The following is a 26,672-nucleotide window of genomic DNA, read 5'->3' as shown; positions in this document are numbered from 1 at the left end:
TATTATATTACTGATGTCATATTCTGCTGATTACTGTTATTATATTACTGATGCCATATTCTGCTGATTACTGTTATTATATTACTGTTGCCATATTCTGCTGATTACTGTTATTATATCACTGTTGTCATATTCTGCTGATTACTGTTATTATATCACTGTTGTCATATTCTGCTGATTACTGTTATTATATTACTGATGTCATATTCTGCTGATTACTGTTATTATATTACTGATGCCATAATCTGCTGATTACTGTTATTATATTACTGTTGCCATATTCTGCTGATTACTGTTATTATATTACTGATGCCATATTCTGCTGATTACTGTTATTATATTACTGTTGCCATATTCTGCTGATTACTGTTATTATATTACTGATGCCATATTCTGCTGATTACTGTTATTATATTACTGATGTCATATTCTGCTGATTACTGTTATTATATTACTGATGTCATATTCTGCTGATTACTGTTATTATATAACTGATGCCATATTCTGCTGATTACTGTTATTATATTACTGTTGCCATATTCTGCTGATTACTGTTATTATATTACTGATGTCATATTCTGCTGATTACTGTTATTATATTACTGATGTCATATTCTGCTGATTACTGTTATTATATTACTGATGTCATATTCTGCTGATCACTGTTATTATATAACTGATGCCATATTCTGCTGATTACTGTTATTATATTACTGATGCCATATTCTGCTGATTACTGTTATTATATTACTGATGTCATATTCTGTTGATTACTGTTATTATATTACTGATGTCATATTCTGCTGATTACTGTTATTATATTACTGATGTCATATTCTGCTGATTACTGTTATTATATTACTGATGCCATATTCTGCTGATTACTGTTATTATATTACTGTTGCCATATTCTGGTTATTACTGTTATTATATTACTGATGCCATATTCTGCTGATTACTGTTATTATATTACTGATGTCATATTCTGCTCATTACTGTTATTATATTACTGATGTCATATTCTGCTGATTACTGTTATTATATTACTGATGTCATATTCTGCTGATTACTGTTATTATATTACTGATGCCATATTCTGCTGATTACTGTTATTATATTACTGTTGCCATATTCTGCTGATTACTGTTATTATATTACTGATGCCATATTCTGCTGATTACTGTTATTATATTACTGATATCATATTCTGCTGATTACTGTTATAATATTACTGTTGCCATATTCTGCTGATTACTGTTATTATATTACTGATGCCATATTCTGCTGATTACTGTTATTATATTACTGATGCCATATTCTGCTGATTACTGTTATTATATTACTGATGTAATATTCTGCTGATTACTGTTATTATATTACTGTTGCCATATTCTGGTTATTACTGTTATTATATTACTGATGCCATATTCTGCTGATTACTGTTATTATATTACTGATATCATATTCTGCTGATTACTGTTATAATATTACTGTTGCCATATTCTGCTGATTACTGTTATTATATTACTGATGTCATATTCTGCTGATTACTGTTATTATATTACTGTTGTCATATTCTGCTGATTACTGTTATTATATTACTAATGTCATATTCTGCTGATTACTGTTATTATATTACTGATGTCATATTCTGCTGATTACTGTTATTATATTACTGTTGCCATATTCTGCTGATTACTGTTATTATATTACTGTTGCCATATTCTGCTGATTACTGTTATTATATTACTGATGTCATATTCTGCTGATTACTGTTATTATATTACTGATGTCATATTCTGCTGATTACTGTTATTATATTACTGTTGTCATATTCTGCTGATTACTGTTATTATATTACTGTTGTCATATTCTGCTGATTACTGTTATTATATTACTGATGTCATATTCTGCTGATTACTGTTATTATATTACTGATGTAATATTCTGCTGATTACTGTTATTATATTACTGTTGCCATATTCTGCTGATTACTGTTATTATATTACTGATGTCATATTCTGCTGATTACTGTTATTATATTACTGATGCCATATTCTGCTGATTACTGTTATTATATTACTGATGCCATATTCTGCTGATTACTGTTATTATATTACTGATGTCATATTCTGCTGATTACTGTTATTATATTACTGATGCCATATTCTGCTGATTACTGTTATTATATTACTGTTGCCATATTCTGCTGATTACTGTTATTATATTACTGATGTCATATTCTGCTGATTACTGTTATTATATTACTGATGTCATATTCTGCTGATTACTGTTATTATATTACTGATGTCATATTCTGCTGATTACTGTTATTATATTACTGTTGTCATATACTGCTGATTACTGTTATTATATTACTGTTGTCATATTCTGCTGATTACTGTCATTATATTACTGTTGCCATATATTCTGCTGATTACTGTTATTATATTACTGTTGCCATATTCTGCTGTTTACTGTTATTATATTACTGATGTCATATTCTGCTGATTACTGTTATTATATTACTGATGTCATATTCTGCTGATTACTGTTATTATATTACTGATGTCATATTCTGCTGATTACTGTCATTATATTACTGTTGCCATATATTCTGCTGATTACTGTTATTATATTACTGTTGCCATATTCTGCTGTTTACTGTTATTATATTACTGTTGCCATATTCTGCTGATCACTGTTATTATATTACTGATGTCATATTCTGCTGATTACTGTCATTATATTACTGTTGCCATATATTCTGCTGATTACTGTTATTATATTACTGTTGCCATATTCTGCTGTTTACTGTTATTATATTACTGATGTCATATTCTGCTGATTACTGTTATTATATTACTGATGTCATATTCTGCTGATTACTGTTATTATATCACTGATGTCATATTCTGCTGATTACTGTTATTATATTACTGATGCCATATTCTGCTGATTACTGTTATTATATTACTGATGTCATATTCTGCTGATTACTGTTATTATATTACTGTTGCCATATTCTGCTGATCACTGTTATTATATTACTGATGTCATATTCTGCTGATTACTGTTATTATATTACTGATGTCATAATCTGCTGATTACTGTTATTATATTACTGTTGCCATATTCTGCTGATTACTGTTATTATATTACTGATGCCATATTCTGCTGATTACTGTTATTATATTACTGATGTCATATTCTGCTGATCACTGTTATTATATTACTGATGTCATATTCTGCTGATCACTGTTATTATATTACTGATGTCATATTCTGCTGATCACTGTTATTATATTACTGATGTCATATTCTGCTGATTACTGTTATTATATTACTGATGCCATATTCTGCTGATTACTGTTATTATGTTACTGATGCCATATTCTGCTGATTACTGTTATTATATTACTGTTGCCATATTCTGCTGATCACTGTTATTATATTACTGTTGCCATATTCTGCTGATCACTGTTATTATATTACTGTTGCCATATTCTGCTGATTACTGTTATTATATTACTGATGTCATATTTTGCTGATTACTGTTATTATATTACTGTTGTCATATTCTGCTGATTACTGTTATTATATTACTGATGCCATATTCTGCTGATTACTGTTATTATATTACTGATGTCATATTCTGCTGATTACTTTTATTATATTACTGATGTTATATTCTGCTGATTACTGTTATTATATTACTGTTGTCATATTCTGCTGATTACTGTTATTATATTACTGATGCCATATTCTGCTGATTACTGTTATTATATTACTGATGTCATATTCTGCTGATTACTGTTATTATATTACTGATGTTATATTCTGCTGATTACTGTTATTATATTACTGATGTCATATTCTGCTGATTACTGTTATTATATTACTGTTGCCATATTCTGCTGATAACTGTTATTATATTACTGATGTCATATTCTGCTGATTACTGTTATTATATTACTGTTGTCATATTCTGCTGATTACTGTTATTATATTACTGATGTCATATTCTGCTGATTACTGTTATTATATTACTGTTGCCATATTCTGCTGATTACTGTTATTATATTACTGATGTCATATTCTGCTGATTACTGTTATTATATTACTGTTGTCATATTCTGCTGATTACTGTTATTATATTACTGATGCCATATTCTGCTGATTACTGTTATTATATTACTGATGCCATATTCTGCTGATTACTGTTATTATATTACTGTTGTCATATTCTGCTGATTACTGTTATTATATTACTGATGTCATATTCTGCTGATTACTGTTATTATATTACTGTTGCCATATTCTGCTGATTTCTGTTATTATATTACTGATGTCATATTCTGCTGATTACTGTTATTATATTACTGTTGCCATATTCTGCTGATTACTGTTATTATATTACTGATGCCATATTCTGCTGATTACTGTTATTATATTACTGATGTCATATTCTGCTGATTACTGTTATTATATTACTGATGCCATATTCTGCTGATTACTGTTATTATATTACTGTTGCCATATTCTGCTGATTACTGTTATTATATTACTGATGTCATATTCTGCTGATTACTGTTATTATATTACTGTTGCCATATTCTGCTGATTACTGTTATTATATTACTGATGCCATATTCTGCTGATTACTGTTATTATATTACTGATGCCATATTCTGCTGATTACTGTTATTATATTACTGATGTCATATTCTGCTGATTACTGTTATTATATTACTGATGCCATATTCTGCTGATTACTGTTATTATATTACTGTTGCCATATTCTGCTGATTACTGTTATTATATTACTGATATCATATTCTGCTGATTACTGTTATTATATTACTGATGCCATATTCTGCTGATTACTGTTATTATATTACTGATGCCATATTCTGCTGATTACTGTTATTATATTACTGATGCCATATTCTGCTGATTACTGTTATTATATTACTGATGCCATATTCTGCTGATTACTGTTATTATATTACTGATGTCATATTCTGCTGATTACTGTTATTATATTACTGATGCCATATTCTGCTGATTACTGTTATTATATTACTGATATCATATTCTGCTGATTACTGTTATTATATTACTGATGTCATATTCTGCTGATTACTGTTATTATATTACTGTTGCCATATTCTGCTGATTACTGTTATTATATTACTGATGCCATATTCTGCTGATTACTGTTATTATATTACTGATGCCATACTCTGCTGATTACTGTTATTATATTACTGATGTCATATTCTGCTGATTACTGTTATTATATTACTGTTGTCATATTCTGCTGATTACTGTTATTATATTACTGTTGCCATATTCTGCTGATTACTGTTATTATATTACTGATGCCATATTCTGCTGATTACTGTTATTATATTACTGATGTCATATTCTGCTGATTACTGTTATTATATTACTGATATCATATTCTGCTGATTACTGTTATTATATTACTGATGTCATATTCTGCTGATTACTGTTATTATATTACTGTTGCCATATTCTGCTGATTACTGTTATTATATTACTGATGCCATATTCTGCTGATTACTGTTATTATATTACTGATGCCATACTCTGCTGATTACTGTTATTATATTACTGATGTCATATTCTGCTGATTACTGTTATTATATTACTGATGCCATATTCTGCTGATTACTGTTATTATATTACTGTTGTCATATTCTGCTGATCACTGTTATTATATTACTGTTGCCATATTCTGCTGATTACTGTTATTATATTACTGATGTCATATTCTGCTGATTACTGTTATTATATTACTGATATCATATTCTGCTGATTACTGTTATTATATTACTGATGTCATATTCTGCTGATTACTGTTATTATATTACTGATATCATATTCTGCTGATTACTGTTATTATATTACTGATGTCATATTCTGCTGATTACTGTTATTATATTACTGTTGCCATATTCTGCTGATTACTGTTATTATATTACTGATGCCATATTCTGCTGATTACTGTTATTATATTACTGATGCCATACTCTGCTGATTACTGTTATTATATTACTGATGTCATATTCTGCTGATTACTGTTATTATATTACTGATGCCATATTCTGCTGATTACTGTTATTATATTACTGTTGTCATATTCTGCTGATCACTGTTATTATATTACTGATGCCATACTCTGCTGATTACTGTTATTATATTACTGATGTCATATTCTGCTGATTACTGTTATTATATTACTGATGCCATATTCTGCTGATTACTGTTATTATATTACTGTTGTCATATTCTGCTGATTACTGTTATTATATTACTGATGCCATATTCTGCTGATTACTGTTATTATATTACTGTTGCCATATTCTGCTGATTACTGTTATTATATTACTGATGTCATATTCTGCTGATTACTGTTATTATATCACTGATGTCATATTCTGCTGATTACTGTTATTATATTACTGATGTCATATTCTGCTGATTACTGTTATTATATTACTGATGCCATACTCTGCTGATTACTGTTATTATATTACTGATGTCATATTCTGCTGATTACTGTTATTATATTACTGTTGCCATATTCTGCTGATTACTGTTATTATATTACTGTTGCCATATTCTGCTGATTACTGTTATTATATTACTGATATCATATTCTGCTGATTACTGTTATTATATTACTGATGCCATATTCTGCTGATTACTGTTATTATATTACTGTTGCCATATTCTGCTGATTACTGTTATTATATTACTGATATCATATTCTGCTGATTACTGTTATTATATTACTGATGCCATATTCTGCTGATTACTGTTATTATATTACTGTTGCCATATTCTGCTGATTACTGTTATTATATTACTGATGTCATATTCTGCTGATTACTGTTATTATATTACTGATGTCATATTCTGCTGATTACTGTTATTATATTACTGATGTCATATTCTGCTGATTACTGTTATTATATTACTGATGTCATATTCTGCTGATTACTGTTATTATATTACTGATATCATATTCTGCTGATTACTGTTATTATATTACTGATGCCATATTCTGCTGATTACTGTTATTATATTACTGATGCCATATTCTGCTGATTACTGTTATTATATTACTGATGCCATATTCTGCTGATTACTGTTATTATATTACTGATGTCATATTCTGCTGATTACTGTTATTATATTACTGATGCCATATTCTGCTGATTACTGTTATTATATTACTGATGCCATATTCTGCTGATTACTGTTATTATATTACTGATGTCATATTCTGCTGATTACTGTTATTATATTACTGTTGCCATATTCTGCTGATTACTGTTATTATATTACTGTTGTCATATTCTGCTGATTACTGTTATTATATTACTGATGCCATATTCTGCTGATTACTGTTATTATATTACTGTTGCCATATTCTGGTTATTACTGTTATTATATTACTGATGCCATATTCTGCTGATTACTGTTATTATATTACTGTTGCCATATTCTGCTGATTACTGTTATTATATTACTGATGTCATATTCTGCTGATTACTGTTATTATATTACTGATGCCATATTCTGCTGATTACTGTTATTATATTACTGTTGCCATATTCTGGTTATTACTGTTATTATATTACTGATGCCATATTCTGCTGATTACTGTTATTATATTACTGTTGCCATATTCTGCTGATTACTGTTATTATATTACTGTTGTCATATTCTGCTGATTACTGTTATTATATTACTGATGCCATATTCTGCTGATTACTGTTATTATATTACGGATGTCATATTCTGCTGATTACTGTTATTATATTACTGATGCCATATTCTGCTGATTACTGTTATTATATTACTGATGCCATATTCTGCTGATTACTGTTATTATATTACTGTTGCCATATTCTGCTGATTACTGTTATTATATTACTGATGCCATATTCTGCTGATTACTGTTATTATATTACTGATGCCATATTCTGCTGATTACTGTTATTATATTACTGATGTCATATTCTGCTGATTACTGTTATTATATTACTGATGCCATATTCTGCTGATTACTGTTATTATATTACTGATGCCATATTCTGCTGATTACTGTTATTATATTACTGATGCCATATTCTGCTGATTACTGTTATTATATTACTGATGTCATATTCTGCTGATTACTGTTATTATATTACTGATGTCATATTCTGCTGATTACTGTTATTATATTACTGTTGCCATATTCTGCTGATTACTGTTATTATATTACTGATGCCATATTCTGCTGATTACTGTTATTATATTACTGTTGCCATATTCTGCTGATTACTGTTATTATATTACTGTTGCCATATTCTGCTGATTACTGTTATTATATTACTGATGTCATATTCTGCTGATTACTGTTATTATATTACTGATGTCATATTCTGCTGATTACTGTTATTATATTACTGATGTCATATTCTGCTGATTACTGTTATTATATTACTGTTGCCATATTCTGCTGATTACTGTTATTATATTACTGATGCCATATTCTGCTGATTACTGTTATTATATTACTGATGCCATATTCTGCTGATTACTGTTATTATATTACTGTTGTCATATTCTGCTGATTACTGTTATTATATTACTGATGCCATATTCTGCTGATTACTGTTATTATATTACTGTTGTCATATTCTGCTGATTACTGTTATTATATTACTGATGTCATATTCTGCTGATTACTGTTATTATATTACTGATGTCATATTCTGCTGATTACTGTTATTATATTACTGTTGCCATATTCTGCTGATTACTGTTATTATATTACTGATGCCATATTCTGCTGATTACTGTTATTATATTACTGATGCCATATTCTGCTGATTACTGTTATTATATTACTGTTGCCATATTCTGCTGATTACTGTTATTATATTACTGATGTCATATTCTGCTGATTACTGTTATTATATTACTGTTGTCATATTCTGCTGATTACTGTTATTATATTACTGATGCCATATTCTGCTGATTACTGTTATTATATTACTGATGCCATATTCTGCTGATTACTGTTATTATATTACTGATGTCATATTCTGCTGATTACTGTTATTATATTACTGATGCCATATTCTGCTGATTACTGTTATTATATTACTGATGCCATATTCTGCTGATTACTGTTATTATATTACTGATGTCATATTCTGCTGATTACTGTTATTATATTACTGATGCCATATTCTGCTGATTACTGTTATTATATTACTGATGCCATATTCTGCTGATTACTGTTATTATATTACTGATGTCATATTCTGCTGATTACTGTTATTATATTACTGTTGCCATATTCTGCTGATTACTGTTATTATATTACTGATGCCATATTCTGCTGATTACTGTTATTATATTACTGTTGCCATATTCTGCTGATTACTGTTATTATATTACTGATATCATATTCTGCTGATTACTGTTATTATATTACTGATGTCATATTCTGCTGATTACTGTTATTATATTACTGATGCCATATTCTGCTGATTACTGTTATTATATTACTGTTGCCATATTCTGCTGATTACTGTTATTATATTACTGTTGCCATATTCTGCTGATTACTGTTATTATATTACTGATATCATATTCTGCTGATTACTGTTATTATATTACTGATGCCATATTCTGCTGATTACTGTTATTATATTACTGATGCCATATTCTGCTGATTACTGTTATTATATTACTGATGCCATATTCTGCTGATTACTGTTATTATATTACTGATGCCATATTCTGCTGATTACTGTTATTATATTACTGATGTCATATTCTGCTGATTACTGTTATTATATTACTGATGCCATATTCTGCTGATTACTGTTATTATATTACTGATGCCATATTCTGCTGATTACTGTTATTATATTACTGATGTCATATTCTGCTGATTACTGTTATTATATTACTGATGCCATATTCTGCTGATTACTGTTATTATATTACTGATATCATATTCTGCTGATTACTGTTATTATATTACTGTTGTCATATTCTGCTGATCACTGTTATTATATTACTGTTGCCATATTCTGCTGATTACTGTTATTATATTACTGATGTCATATTCTGCTGATTACTGTTATTATATTACTGATGTCATATTCTGCTGATTACTGTTATTATATTACTGATGCCATATTCTGCTGATTACTGTTATTATATTACTGTTGCCATATTCTGCTGATTACTGTTATTATATTACTGATATCATATTCTGCTGATTACTGTTATTATATTACTGATGCCATATTCTGCTGATTACTGTTATTATATTACTGTTGCCATATTCTGCTGATTACTGTTATTATATTACTGATATCATATTCTGCTGATTACTGTTATTATATTACTGATGCCATATTCTGCTGATTACTGTTATTATATTACTGTTGCCATATTCTGCTGATTACTGTTATTATATTACTGATATCATATTCTGCTGATTACTGTTATTATATTACTGATGCCATATTCTGCTGATTACTGTTATTATATTACTGATGTCATATTCTGCTGATTACTGTTATTATATTACTGTTGCCATATTCTGCTGATTACTGTTATTATATTACTGATGTCATATTCTGCTGATTACTGTTATTATATTACTGTTGTCATATTCTGCTGATTACTGTTATTATATTACTGTTGCCATATTCTGCTGATTACTGTTATTATATTACTGATGTCATATTCTGCTGATTACTGTTATTATATTACTGATGCCATATTCTGCTGATTACTGTTATTATATTACTGTTGCCATATTCTGGTTATTACTGTTATTATATTACTGATGCCATATTCTGCTGATTACTGTTATTATATTACTGATGCCATATTTCTGCTGATTACTGTTATTATATTACTGATGCCATATTCTGCTGATTACTGTTATTATATTACTGATGCCATATTCTGCTGATTACTGTTATTATATTACTGTTGTCATATTCTGCTGATTACTGTTATTATATTACTGATGTCATATTCTGCTGATTACTGTTATTATATTACTGTTGCCATATTCTGCTGATTACTGTTATTATATTACTGATGTCATATTCTGCTGATTACTGTTATTATATTACTGTTGCCATATTCTGCTGATTACTGTTATTATATTACTGATGCCATATTCTGCTGATTACTGTTATTATATTACTGATGTCATATTCTGCTGATTACTGTTATTATATTACTGATGCCATATTCTGCTGATTACTGTTATTATATTACTGTTGCCATATTCTGCTGATTACTGTTATTATATTACTGATGTCATATTCTGCTGATTACTGTTATTATATTACTGTTGCCATATTCTGCTGATTACTGTTATTATATTACTGATGCCATATTCTGCTGATTACTGTTATTATATTACTGATGCCATATTCTGCTGATTACTGTTATTATATTACTGATGTCATATTCTGCTGATTACTGTTATTATATTACTGATGCCATATTCTGCCGATTACTGTTATTATATTACTGTTGCCATATTCTGCTGATTACTGTTATTATATTACTGATATCATATTCTGCTGATTACTGTTATTATATTACTGATGCCATATTCTGCTGATTACTGTTATTATATTACTGATGCCATATTCTGCTGATTACTGTTATTATATTACTGATGCCATATTCTGCTGATTACTGTTATTATATTACTGATGCCATATTCTGCTGATTACTGTTATTATATTACTGATGTCATATTCTGCTGATTACTGTTATTATATTACTGATGCCATATTCTGCTGATTACTGTTATTATATTACTGATATCATATTCTGCTGATTACTGTTATTATATTACTGATGTCATATTCTGCTGATTACTGTTATTATATTACTGTTGCCATATTCTGCTGATTACTGTTATTATATTACTGATGCCATATTCTGCTGATTACTGTTATTATATTACTGTTGTCATATTCTGCTGATCACTGTTATTATATTACTGTTGCCATATTCTGCTGATTACTGTTATTATATTACTGTTGCCATATTCTGCTGATTACTGTTATTATATTACTGATATCATATTCTGCTGATTACTGTTATTATATTACTGATGTAATATTCTGCTGATTACTGTTATTATATTACTGATATCATATTCTGCTGATTACTGTTATTATATTACTGTTGCCATATTCTGCTGATTACTGTTATTATATTACTGATGTCATATTCTGCTGATTACTGTTATTATATTACTGTTGCCATATTCTGCTGATTACTGTTATTATATTACTGTTGCCATATTCTGCTGATTACTGTTATTATATTACTGATATCATATTCTGCTGATTACTGTTATTATATTACTGATGCCATATTCTGCTGATTACTGTTATTATATTACTGTTGCCATATTCTGCTGATTACTGTTATTATATTACTGATATCATATTCTGCTGATTACTGTTATTATATTACTGATGCCATATTCTGCTGATTACTGTTATTATATTACTGTTGCCATATTCTGCTGATTACTGTTATTATATTACTGATGTCATATTCTGCTGATTACTGTTATTATATTACTGATGTCATATTCTGCTGATTACTGTTATTATATTACTGATGTCATATTCTGCTGATTACTGTTATTATATTACTGATGTCATATTCTGCTGATTACTGTTATTATATTACTGATATCATATTCTGCTGATTACTGTTATTATATTACTGATGCCATATTCTGCTGATTACTGTTATTATATTACTGATGCCATATTCTGCTGATTACTGTTATTATATTACTGATGCCATATTCTGCTGATTACTGTTATTATATTACTGATGTCATATTCTGCTGATTACTGTTATTATATTACTGATGCCATATTCTGCTGATTACTGTTATTATATTACTGATGCCATATTCTGCTGATTACTGTTATTATATTACTGATGTCATATTCTGCTGATTACTGTTATTATATTACTGTTGCCATATTCTGCTGATTACTGTTATTATATTACTGTTGTCATATTCTGCTGATTACTGTTATTATATTACTGATGCCATATTCTGCTGATTACTGTTATTATATTACTGTTGCCATATTCTGGTTATTACTGTTATTATATTACTGATGCCATATTCTGCTGATTACTGTTATTATATTACTGTTGCCATATTCTGCTGATTACTGTTATTATATTACTGATGTCATATTCTGCTGATTACTGTTATTATATTACTGATGCCATATTCTGCTGATTACTGTTATTATATTACTGTTGCCATATTCTGGTTATTACTGTTATTATATTACTGATGCCATATTCTGCTGATTACTGTTATTATATTACTGTTGCCATATTCTGCTGATTACTGTTATTATATTACTGTTGTCATATTCTGCTGATTACTGTTATTATATTACTGATGCCATATTCTGCTGATTACTGTTATTATATTACGGATGTCATATTCTGCTGATTACTGTTATTATATTACTGATGCCATATTCTGCTGATTACTGTTATTATATTACTGATGCCATATTCTGCTGATTACTGTTATTATATTACTGTTGCCATATTCTGCTGATTACTGTTATTATATTACTGATGCCATATTCTGCTGATTACTGTTATTATATTACTGATGCCATATTCTGCTGATTACTGTTATTATATTACTGATGTCATATTCTGCTGATTACTGTTATTATATTACTGATGCCATATTCTGCTGATTACTGTTATTATATTACTGATGCCATATTCTGCTGATTACTGTTATTATATTACTGATGCCATATTCTGCTGATTACTGTTATTATATTACTGATGTCATATTCTGCTGATTACTGTTATTATATTACTGATGTCATATTCTGCTGATTACTGTTATTATATTACTGTTGCCATATTCTGCTGATTACTGTTATTATATTACTGATGCCATATTCTGCTGATTACTGTTATTATATTACTGTTGCCATATTCTGCTGATTACTGTTATTATATTACTGTTGCCATATTCTGCTGATTACTGTTATTATATTACTGATGTCATATTCTGCTGATTACTGTTATTATATTACTGTTGCCATATTCTGCTGATTACTGTTATTATATTACTGATGCCATATTCTGCTGATTACTGTTATTATATTACTGATGCCATATTCTGCTGATTACTGTTATTATATTACTGTTGCCATATTCTGCTGATTACTGTTATTATATTACTGATGTCATATTCTGCTGATTACTGTTATTATATTACTGTTGTCATATTCTGCTGATTACTGTTATTATATTACTGATGCCATATTCTGCTGATTACTGTTATTATATTACTGATGCCATATTCTGCTGATTACTGTTATTATATTACTGATGTCATATTCTGCTGATTACTGTTATTATATTACTGATGCCATATTCTGCTGATTACTGTTATTATATTACTGATGCCATATTCTGCTGATTACTGTTATTATATTACTGATGTCATATTCTGCTGATTACTGTTATTATATTACTGATGCCATATTCTGCTGATTACTGTTATTATATTACTGATGCCATATTCTGCTGATTACTGTTATTATATTACTGATGTCATATTCTGCTGATTACTGTTATTATATTACTGTTGCCATATTCTGCTGATTACTGTTATTATATTACTGATGCCATATTCTGCTGATTACTGTTATTATATTACTGATGTCATATTCTGCTGATTACTGTTATTATATTACTGATGCCATATTCTGCTGATTACTGTTATTATATTACTGTTGCCATATTCTGCTGATTACTGTTATTATATTACTGATGTCATATTCTGCTGATTACTGTTATTATATTACTGTTGCCATATTCTGCTGATTACTGTTATTATATTACTGATGCCATATTCTGCTGATTACTGTTATTATATTACTGTTGCCATATTCTGCTGATTACTGTTATTATATTACTGATATCATATTCTGCTGATTACTGTTATTATATTACTGATGTCATATTCTGCTGATTACTGTTATTATATTACTGATGCCATATTCTGCTGATTACTGTTATTATATTACTGTTGCCATATTCTGCTGATTACTGTTATTATATTACTGTTGCCATATTCTGCTGATTACTGTTATTATATTACTGATATCATATTCTGCTGATTACTGTTATTATATTACTGATGCCATATTCTGCTGATTACTGTTATTATATTACTGATGCCATATTCTGCTGATTACTGTTATTATATTACTGATGCCATATTCTGCTGATTACTGTTATTATATTACTGATGCCATATTCTGCTGATTACTGTTATTATATTACTGATGTCATATTCTGCTGATTACTGTTATTATATTACTGATGCCATATTCTGCTGATTACTGTTATTATATTACTGATGCCATATTCTGCTGATTACTGTTATTATATTACTGATGTCATATTCTGCTGATTACTGTTATTATATTACTGATGCCATATTCTGCTGATTACTGTTATTATATTACTGATATCATATTCTGCTGATTACTGTTATTATATTACTGTTGTCATATTCTGCTGATCACTGTTATTATATTACTGTTGCCATATTCTGCTGATTACTGTTATTATATTACTGATGTCATATTCTGCTGATTACTGTTATTATATTACTGATGTCATATTCTGCTGATTACTGTTATTATATTACTGATGCCATATTCTGCTGATTACTGTTATTATATTACTGTTGCCATATTCTGCTGATTACTGTTATTATATTACTGATATCATATTCTGCTGATTACTGTTATTATATTACTGATGCCATATTCTGCTGATTACTGTTATTATATTACTGTTGCCATATTCTGCTGATTACTGTTATTATATTACTGATATCATATTCTGCTGATTACTGTTATTATATTACTGATGCCATATTCTGCTGATTACTGTTATTATATTACTGTTGCCATATTCTGCTGATTACTGTTATTATATTACTGATATCATATTCTGCTGATTACTGTTATTATATTACTGATGCCATATTCTGCTGATTACTGTTATTATATTACTGATGCCATATTCTGCTGATTACTGTTATTATATTACTGATGCCATATTCTGCTGATTACTGTTATTATATTACTGATGCCATATTCTGCTGATTACTGTTATTATATTACTGATGTCATATTCTGCTGATTACTGTTATTATATTACTGATGCCATATTCTGCTGATTACTGTTATTATATTACTGATGCCATATTCTGCTGATTACTGTTATTATATTACTGATGTCATATTCTGCTGATTACTGTTATTATATTACTGATGCCATATTCTGCTGATTACTGTTATTATATTACTGTTGCCATATTCTGGTTATTACTGTTATTATATTACTGATGCCATATTCTGCTGATTACTGTTATTATATTACTGATGCCATATTCTGCTGATTACTGTTATTATATTACTGATGTCATATTCTGCTGATTACTGTTATTATATTACTGATGTCATATTCTGCTGATTACTGTTATTATATTACTGATGCCATATTCTGCTGATTACTGTTATTATATTACTGATGTCATATTCTGCTGATTACTGTTATTATATTACTGATGTCATATTCTGCTGATTACTGTTATTATATTACTGATGTCATATTCTGCTGATTACTGTTATTATATTACTGTTGTCATATTCTGCTGATTACTGTTATTATATTACTGATGCCATATTTCTGCTGATTACTGTTATTATATTACTGATGCCATATTCTGCTGATTACTGTTATTATATTACTGTTGCCATATTCTGCTGATTACTGTTATTATATTACTGTTGTCATATTCTGCTGATTACTGTTATTATATTACTGTTGTCATATTCTGCTGATTACTGTTATTATATTACTGATGTCATATTCTGCTGATTACTGTTATTATATTACTGATGCCATATTCTGCTGATTACTGTTATTATATTACTGTTGCCATATTCTGCTGATTACTGTTATTATATTACTGTTGTCATATTCTGCTGATTACTGTTATTATATTACTGTTGCCATATTCTGCTGATTACTGTTATTATATCACTGATGTCATATTCTGCTGATTACTGTTATTATATTACTGATGCCATATTTCTGCTGATTACTGTTATTATATTACTGATGCCATATTCTGCTGATTACTGTTATTATATTACTGTTGCCATATTCTGCTGATTACTGTTATTATATTACTGTTGTCATATTCTGCTGATTACTGTTATTATATTACTGTTGTCATATTCTGCTGATTACTGTTATTATATTACTGATGCCATATTCTGCTGATTACTGTTATTATATTACTGATGTCATATTCTGCTGATTACTGTTATTATATTACTGATGCCATATTCTGCTGATTACTGTTATTATATTACTGATGCCATATTCTGCTGATTACTGTTATTATATTACTGTTGTCATATTCTGCTGATTACTGTTATTATATTACTGATGCCATATTCTGCTGATTACTGTTATTATATTACTGATGTCATATTCTGCTGATTACTGTTATTATATTACTGTTGTCATATACTGCTGATTACTGTTATTATATTACTGATGTCATATTCTGCTGATTACTGTTATTATATTACTGATGCCATATTCTGCTGATTACTGTTATTATATTACTGATGTCATATTCTGCTGATTACTGTTATTATATTACTGTTGTCATATACTGCTGATTACTGTTATTATATTACTGTTGTCATATTCTGCTGATTACTGTTATTATATTACTGATGTCATATTCTGCTGATTACTGTTATTATATCACTGATGTCATATTCTGCTGATTACTGTTATTATATTACTGATGCCATATTCTGCTGATTACTGTTATTATATTACTGATGTCATATTCTGCTGATTACTGTTATTATATTACTGTTGCCATATTCTGCTGATTACTGTTATTATATTACTGTTGTCATATTCTGCTGATTACTGTTATTATATTACTGATGCCATATTCTGCTGATTACTGTTATTATATTACTGTTGCCATATTCTGGTTATTACTGTTATTATATTACTGATGCCATATTCTGCTGATTACTGTTATTATATTACTGATGCCATATTCTGCTGATTACTGTTATTATATTACTGATGTCATATTCTGCTGATTACTGTTATTATATTACTGATGCCATATTTCTGCTGATTACTGTTATTATATTACTGATGCCATATTCTGCTGATTACTGTTATTATATTACTGTTGCCATATTCTGCTGATTACTGTTATTATATTACTGTTGTCATATTCTGCTGATTACTGTTATTATATTACTGTTGTCATATTCTGCTGATTACTGTTATTATATCACTGATGTCATATTCTGCTGATTACTGTTATTATATTACTGTTGCCATATTCTGGTTATTACTGTTATTATATTACTGTTGCCATATTCTGCTGATTACTGTTATTATATCACTGATGTCATATTCTGCTGATTACTGTTATTATATTACTGTTGCCATATTCTGCTGATTACTGTTATTATATTACTGATGCCATATTCTGCTGATTACTGTTATTATATTACTGATGTCATATTCTGCTGATTACTTTTATTATATTACTGTTGCCATATTCTGGTTATTACTGTTATTATATTACTGTTGCCATATTCTGGTTATTACTGTTATTATATTACTGTTGCCATATTCTGCTGATTACTGTTATTATATCACTGATGTCATATTCTGCTGATTACTGTTATTATATTACTGTTGCCATATTCTGCTGATTACTGTTATTATATTACTGATGTCATATTCTGCTGATTACTGTTATTATATTACTGTTGCCATATTCTGCTGATTACTGTTATTATATTACTGATGCCATATTCTGCTGATTACTGTTATTATATTACTGTTGCCATATTCTGCTGATTACTGTTATTATATCACTGATGTCATATTCTGCTGATTACTGTTATTATATTACTGATGTCATATTCTGCTGATTACTGTTATTATATTACTGTTGCCATATTCTGCTGATTACTGTTATTATATTACTGATGCCATATTCTGCTGATTACTGTTATTATATTACTGTTGCCATATTCTGCTGATTACTGTTATTATATCACTGATGTCATATTCTGCTGATTACTGTTATTATATTACTGTTGCCATATTCTGCTGATTACTGTTATTATATTACTGATGCCATATTCTGCTGATTACTGTTATTATATTACTGTTGCCATATTCTGCTGATTACTGTTATTATATCACTGATGTCATATTCTGCTGATTACTGTTATTATATTACTGATGCCATATTCTGCTGATTACTGTTATTATATTACTGTTGCCATATTCTGCTGATTACTGTTATTATATTACTGTTGCCATATTCTGCTGATTACTGTTATTATATCACTGTTGCCATATTCTGCTGATTACTGTTATTATATTACTGTTGCCATATTCTGGTTATTACTGTTATTATATTACTGTTGCCATATTCTGCTGATTACTGTTATTATATCACTGATGTCATATTCTGCTGATTACTGTTATTATATTACTGTTGCCATATTCTGCTGATTACTGTTATTATATTACTGATGCCATATTCTGCTGATTACTGTTATTATATTACTGATGCCATATTCTGCTGATTACTGTTATTATATTACTGTTGCCATATTCTGCTGATTACTGTTATTATATTACTGTTGTCATATTCTGCTGATTACTGTTATTATATTACTGTTGTCATATTCTGCTGATTACTGTTATTATATCACTGATGTCATATTCTGCTGATTACTGTTATTATATCACTGATGTCATATTCTGCTGATTACTGTTATTATATTACTGATGTCATATTCTGCTGATTACTGTTATTATATTACTGATGTCATATTCTGCTGATTACTGTTATTATATTACTGATGTCATATTCTGCTGATTACTGTTATTATATCACTGATGTCATATTCTGCTGATTACTGTTATTATATCACTGATGTCATATTCTGCTGATTACTGTTATTATATCACTGATGTCATATTCTGCTGATTACTGTTATTATATTACTGATGTCATATTCTGCTGATTACTGTTATTATATCACTGATGTCATATTCTGCTGATTACTGTTATTATATCACTGATGTCATATTCTGCTGATTACTGTTATTATATTACTGATGTCATATTCTGCTGATTACTGTTATTATATTACTGATGTCATATTCTGCTGATCACTGTTATTATATTACTGATGCCATATTCTGCTGATTACTGTTATTATATTACTGATGTCATATTCTGCTGATCACTGTTATTATATTACTGATGTCATATTCTGCTGATTACTGTTATTATATTACTGTTGCCATATTCTGCTGATTACTGTTATTATATCACTGATGTCATATTCTGCTGATTACTGTTATTATATCACTGATGTCATATTCTGCTGATTACTGTTATTATATTACTGATGTCATATTCTGCTGATTACTGTTATTATATTACTGATGTCATATTCTGCTGATTACTGTTATTATATTACTGTTGCCATATTCTGCTGATTACTGTTATTATATTACTGTTTTCATATTCTGCTGATTACTGTTATTATATTACTGTTGCCATATTCTGCTGATTACTGTTATTATATTACTGTTGCCATATTCTGCTGATTACTGTTATTATATTACTGATGTCATATTCTGCTGATTACTGTTATTATATTACTGATGTCATATTCTGCTGATCACTGTTATTATATTACTGATGCCATATTCTGCTGATTACTGTTATTATATTACTGATGTCATATTCTGCTGATTACTGTTATTATATCACTGATGTCATATTCTGCTGATTACTGTTATTATATTACTGATGTCATATTCTGCTGATTACTGTTATTATATTACTGATGTCATATTCTGCTGATTACTGTTATTATATTACTGTTGCCATATTCTGCTGATTACTGTTATTATATCACTGATGTCATATTCTGCTGATTACTGTTATTATATTACTGATGTCATATTCTGCTGATTACTGTTATTATATTACTGATGTCATATTCTGCTGATCACTGTTATTATATTACTGATGTCATATTCTGCTGATTACTGTTATTATATTACTGATGTCATATTCTGCTGATCACTGTTATTATATTACTGATGTCATATTCTGCTGATTACTGTTATTATATTACTGATGTCATATTCTGCTGATCACTGTTATTATATCACTGATGTCATATTCTGCTGATTACTGTTATTATATTACTGATGTCATATTCTGCTGATTACTGTTATTATATTACTGATGCCATATTCTGCTGATTACTGTTATTATATTACTGTTGCCATATTCTGCTGATTACTGTTATTATATCACTGATGTCATATTCTGCTGATTACTGTTATTATATTACTGATGTCATATTCTGCTGATTACTGTTATTATATTACTGATGTCATATTCTGCTGATTACTGTTATTATATTACTGATGTCATATTCTGCTGATTACTGTTATTATATCACTGATGTCATATTCTGCTGATTACTGTTATTATATTACTGATGTCATATTCTGCTGATTACTGTTATTATATTACTGATGTCATATTCTGCTGATTACTGTTATTATATTACTGTTGCCATATTCTGCTGATTACTGTTATTATATTACTGATGTCATATTCTGCTGATTACTGTTATTATATTACTGATGTCATATTCTGCTGATTACTGTTATTATATCACTGATGTCATATTCTGCTGATTACTGTTATTATATTACTGATGTCATATTCTGCTGATTACTGTTATTATATTACTGATGTCATATTCTGCTGATTACTGTTATTATATTACTGATGTCATATTCTGCTGATTACTGTTATTATATTACTGATGTCATATTCTGCTGATTACTGTTATTATATTACTGTTGTCAGACTCCACAGACAGGGAGTTTTATTCCCACACGAGACACACACACATACTTCAGCTAAAATAATGTTAAATAATGTTAATACTTGTTCAAAACAATCACTTCAGGAAAGTTTGTATTTTCTGTTCATTTTGAATAATAAAATAATTAATTAAAATATGCTCATTTTCAAAACACAGAAACAAAATTATTTTAAAAGTAAAGATTCTGAAAGCATTGAAGGAGATCCCATAATAACTGAATATAGATTTACAGTGGTGACAATAAATATGACATTTTATTATATAATATGATTAAAATCTTTTAAATTTAATCTTAATTTTTTTTTAAATATGATGGTTTTATTATAAATATGGTGATTATCTCTAAGGTGGACACCCAACTTAATATATTAGGCTTATATTTCCCATCTGAATCATGTCGTCTGCTGTTTATGATCATGTTCATTATTGTGCCTTTTTTACCCCAAATACCATATTTTTACATATTGTTCTGTTATTGAAGAACTGTTGCTTTAATTACCATGAACTAAACTGTAAATCATTAACAAGACATGTGTCTCAAACTATATTCAATACCTTAGCGATTCTCATTTGGTACTTAGATCTACAACATTTTAAGAAACATCAAATATTAGATCAGATTATGCAGAATCTTGAAAATGATGAAAATTAATGATTTCTGTGCATGTGTTTAAAGAGAGTAAAGCCCTGCTGAACTCTATACAGGCTTCAAGTAAATCAACACCTAAAATTAATACATTTAGTACATTTTTAAACACATTAAAATTATGAAGTGAAGAGAATGTTGTATTTACAAATAATTTGTCATATTTTTCTTTAGAACCCTTCTTTACTCTCTTAGAGGAAGATGACAGAACAATGTAGATCTCAATGGATGTTGTGAAGAGAATAATTACATTTTGTGGATTTAACAATTAATGGATATTGAAATAATTCGGAAATGGGTTATGTAAGTCTGTTGCAAACCAAATATTCTTAAAATTAACTATTCTAATAAAGACCCTCGTCTAGCTTGTTTACGGTTAAAGTATCTCACATAAACTGCCTGATAAACACCTGGGGATGAAACCCCCTGTTGCTGTTGTTGTCGTGTTGCTGTTGTTGTTGTCATGTTGTAGTTGTCGTGTTGTTGTCGTCGTGCTGTGCGGTACAGTCTCCTGACAGCAGGGGCGCTGCAGAGATCAGCAGCGCGCAGACACGCGCTCGGGGCTCCATTACTTCCGCCTGCAGGACTGAGGAAAACAAATCGAGCTGAATCATCGCGCGCTCTGCGGATAGTCCCCTGATTTGCAGTAAATATGGTGAGAAATTGACATATTTTCCTCTTAAAGTTGCTGCTAGTGTTCTGCAGGATGGTTCCCGGAGCAGGCTTCGAGTTTACACTCTGAGGGGATGTGGATTGTGTGGTATTGTGAGTGTGTGCGCGTGAATGATGAGCATGAGTAAGCGGAATGAACGCGCTCGCGCGAGTGATGCAGAAACACGAACATTAAACAATAAACAACATTATCACTGGTTAATAAACTGGTGTTAGTGAATATTCGTGTGTGTTTGACGAGTATAACAGAGTTAGTGTGTTTATTCAGCGGGTTAATAGTGTGTGTGTCGGTGAACGAGGCCGCGCGCTTTCGCTTTCACTAAAGAGTTATTCTTCTAAAATATCACATCACTATGTTTCATAACTATTATGGGTATTATTTAAATAAATGTTCTTATAGTTTATTGTAACTTAACGTTTTTATTTTTCAGACTCATTATTCTGTTATAGTATACTCTTGTCTTACTATTTTAAAACATCTCATTTCAATAACGTCTTTATGAAAATCCTCAAAAAAGGCTTATTTTTCTCTTGAACTTTATTATTTTTCTTTCTGTATGTTGAAATATGTCCTAGAAGTGAACTTTTATGAAGAGCACTTATTACTGAAATAATGTACTTTAATGTTTGTAATGTTATGCAAGTTAATTGCAGTCCAAATAAGTGAAATGATAATGAAGTGCTTTAGTATGTTAGTCCGCACACAATCATGAGTTTCTGTAAAGCTCGACAAATATATATTTACAACATAATGATTTAAAATGAGCTTTTAATTTGACATTATTATGAAGTGTTCTGAAGAAGCGCAGTCATGCAAGTGTGCTGTCCTCTAAGTGCACTCGAGTAGTGTGTAGTGTGCAGTGTTGAGCACACACTCGATGAGATTCACTGCTGCAATGATGATGATGTTTGTGTTTTCAGTTTCGTAACCAGTATGACAATGACGTGACGGTATGGAGTCCTCAGGTGAGTGTGTGTGTGTGTGTGTGTGTGTGTGTGTGTGTGTGTGTTTGCAGTCCTCAGGTGAGTGTGTGTGTGTGTGTGTGTGTGTGTGTGTGTGTGTGTGTGTGTGTGCAGTCCTCAGGTGAGTGTGTGTGTGTGTGTGTGTGTGTGTGTGTGTGTGTGTGTGTGTTTGCAGTCCTCAGGTGAGTGTGTGTGTGTGTGTGTGTGTGTGTGTGTGTGTGAGTGTGTGTGTGTGTGTGTGTGTGTGGAGTCCTCAGGTGAATGTGTGTGTGTGTGTGTGGAGTCCTCAGGTGAGTGTGTGTGTGTGTGTGTGTGTGTGTGTGTGTGTGTTTGCAGTCCTCAGGTGAGTGTGTGTGTGTGTGTGTGTGTGTGTGTGTGTGTGTGTGTGTGTGTGTGTGTGTGTGTGTGCAGTCCTCAGGTGAGTGTGTGTGTGTGTGTGTGTGTGTGGAGTCCTCAGGTGAATGTGTGTGTGTGTGTGTGGAGTCCTCAGGTGAGTGTGTGTGTGTGTGTGTGTGTGTGTGTGTGAGTGTGTGTGTGTGTGTGTGTGTTTGCAGTCCTCAGGTGAGTGTGTGTGTGTGTGTGTGTGTGTGTGTGTGTGTGTGTGCAGTCCTCAGGTGAGTGTGTGTGTGTGTGTGTGTGTGTGGAGTCCTCAGGTGAATGTGTGTGTGTGTGTGTGGAGTCCTCAGGTGAGTGTGTGTGTGTGTGTGTGTGTGTGTGTTTGCAGTCCTCAGGTGAGTGTGTGTGTGTGTGTGTGTGTGTGTGTGTGTGTGTGTGTGCAGTCCTCAGGTGAGTGTGTGTGTGTGTGTGTGTGTGTGGAGTCCTCAGGTGAATGTGTGTGTGTGTGTGTGGAGTCCTCAGGTGAGTGTGTGTGTGTGTGTGTGTGTGTGTGTGTGTGTGTGTGTGTGTGTGTTTGCAGTCCTCAGGTGAGTGTGTGTGTGTGTGTGTGTGTGTGTGTGTGTGTGTGTGTGTGCAGTCCTCAGGTGAGTGTGTGTGTGTGTGTGTGTGTGTGGAGTCCTCAGGTGAATGTGTGTGTGTGTGTGTGGAGTCCTCAGGTGAGTGTGTGTGTGTGTGTGTGTGTGTGTGAGTGTGTGTGTGTGTGTGTGTTTGCAGTCCTCAGGTGAGTGTGTGTGTGTGTGTGTGTGTGTGTGTGCAGTCCTCAGGTGAGTGTGTGTGTGTGTGTGTGTGTGTGTGGAGTCCTCAGGTGAATGTGTGTGTGTGTGTGTGTGTGTGGAGTCCTCAGGTGAGTGTGTGTGTGTGTGTGTGTGTGTGTGTGTGTGTGTTTGCAGTCCTCAGGTGAGTGTGTGTGTGTGTGTGTGTGTGTGTGTGTGTGTGTGTGTGTGTGTGTGTGCAGTCCTCAGGTGAGTGTGTGTGTGTGTGTGTGTGTGTGGAGTCCTCAGGTGAATGTGTGTGTGTGTGTGTGTGTGTGTGTGGAGTCCTCAGGTGAGTGTGTGTGTGTGTGTGTGTGTGTGTGTGTGTGTGTGTGTGTGTTTGCAGTCCTCAGGTGAGTGTGTGTGTGTGTGTGTGTGTGTGTGTGTGTGTGTGTGTGCAGTCCTCAGGTGAGTGTGTGTGTGTGTGTGTGTGTGTGTGGAGTCCTCAGGTGAATGTGTGTGTGTGTGTGTGTGTAATGTTGATATGTGTGTGGAGTCCTCAGGTGAGTGTGTGTGTGTGTGTGTGTGTGGAGTCCTCAGGTGAGTGTGTGTGTGTGTGTGTGTATAATATTGATATGTGTGTGGAGTCCTCAGGTGAGTGTGTGTGTGTGTGTGTGTGTGTGTGTGTGTAATGTTGATATGTGTGTGGAGTCCTCAGGTGAGTGTGTGTGTGTGTGTGTGTGTGTGTAATGTTGATATGTGTGTGGAGTCCTCAGGTGAGTGTGTGTGTGTGTGTGTGTAATGTTGATATGTGTGTGGAGTCCTCAGGTGAGTGTGTGTGTGTGTGTGTGTGTGTAATGTTGATCTGTGTGTGGAGTCCTCAGGTGAGTGTGTGTGTGTGTGTGTGTGTGTGTGTGTAATGTTGATATGTGTGTGGAGTCCTCAGGTGAGTGTGTGTGTGTGTGTGTGTGTGTGTGTGTGTGTAATGTTGATATGTGTGTGGAGTCCTCAGGTGAGTGTGTGTGTGTGTGTGTGTGTGTGTAATGTTGATATGTGTGTGGAGTCCTCAGGTGAGTGTGTGTGTGTGTGTGTGTGTGTGTGTGTGTGTGTGTAATGTTGATATGTGTG

General features: G+C 30.8%; 1 protein-coding gene across 1 annotated transcript in view; it reads left to right on the top strand.

The window, feature by feature from the left end:
• The first annotated feature begins 23,333 nt into the window (after positions 1 to 23,333).
• Positions 23,334 to 26,672, top strand: part of psma1 (proteasome 20S subunit alpha 1) — a 29,949-nt gene continuing 26,610 nt past the window's right edge. The window contains exons 1-2 of the mRNA XM_077247170.1: positions 23,334 to 23,476; positions 24,415 to 24,459. Coding sequence (XP_077103285.1) covers positions 23,474 to 23,476; positions 24,415 to 24,459 — 48 coding nt within the window. The 5' untranslated portion in view covers positions 23,334 to 23,473. The remainder of the gene's footprint in view (positions 23,477 to 24,414; positions 24,460 to 26,672) is intronic.

Source organism: Siphateles boraxobius, unplaced genomic scaffold, assembly GCF_051911475.1.
Source record: "Siphateles boraxobius isolate OS27281-9 unplaced genomic scaffold, OSU_SipBor_1 107, whole genome shotgun sequence".
Lineage (NCBI taxonomy): Eukaryota > Metazoa > Chordata > Actinopteri > Cypriniformes > Leuciscidae > Siphateles > Siphateles boraxobius.
The sequence above is the reverse complement of the archived record's forward strand: the minus strand, read 5'-3'. Positions and strand labels throughout refer to the sequence as shown.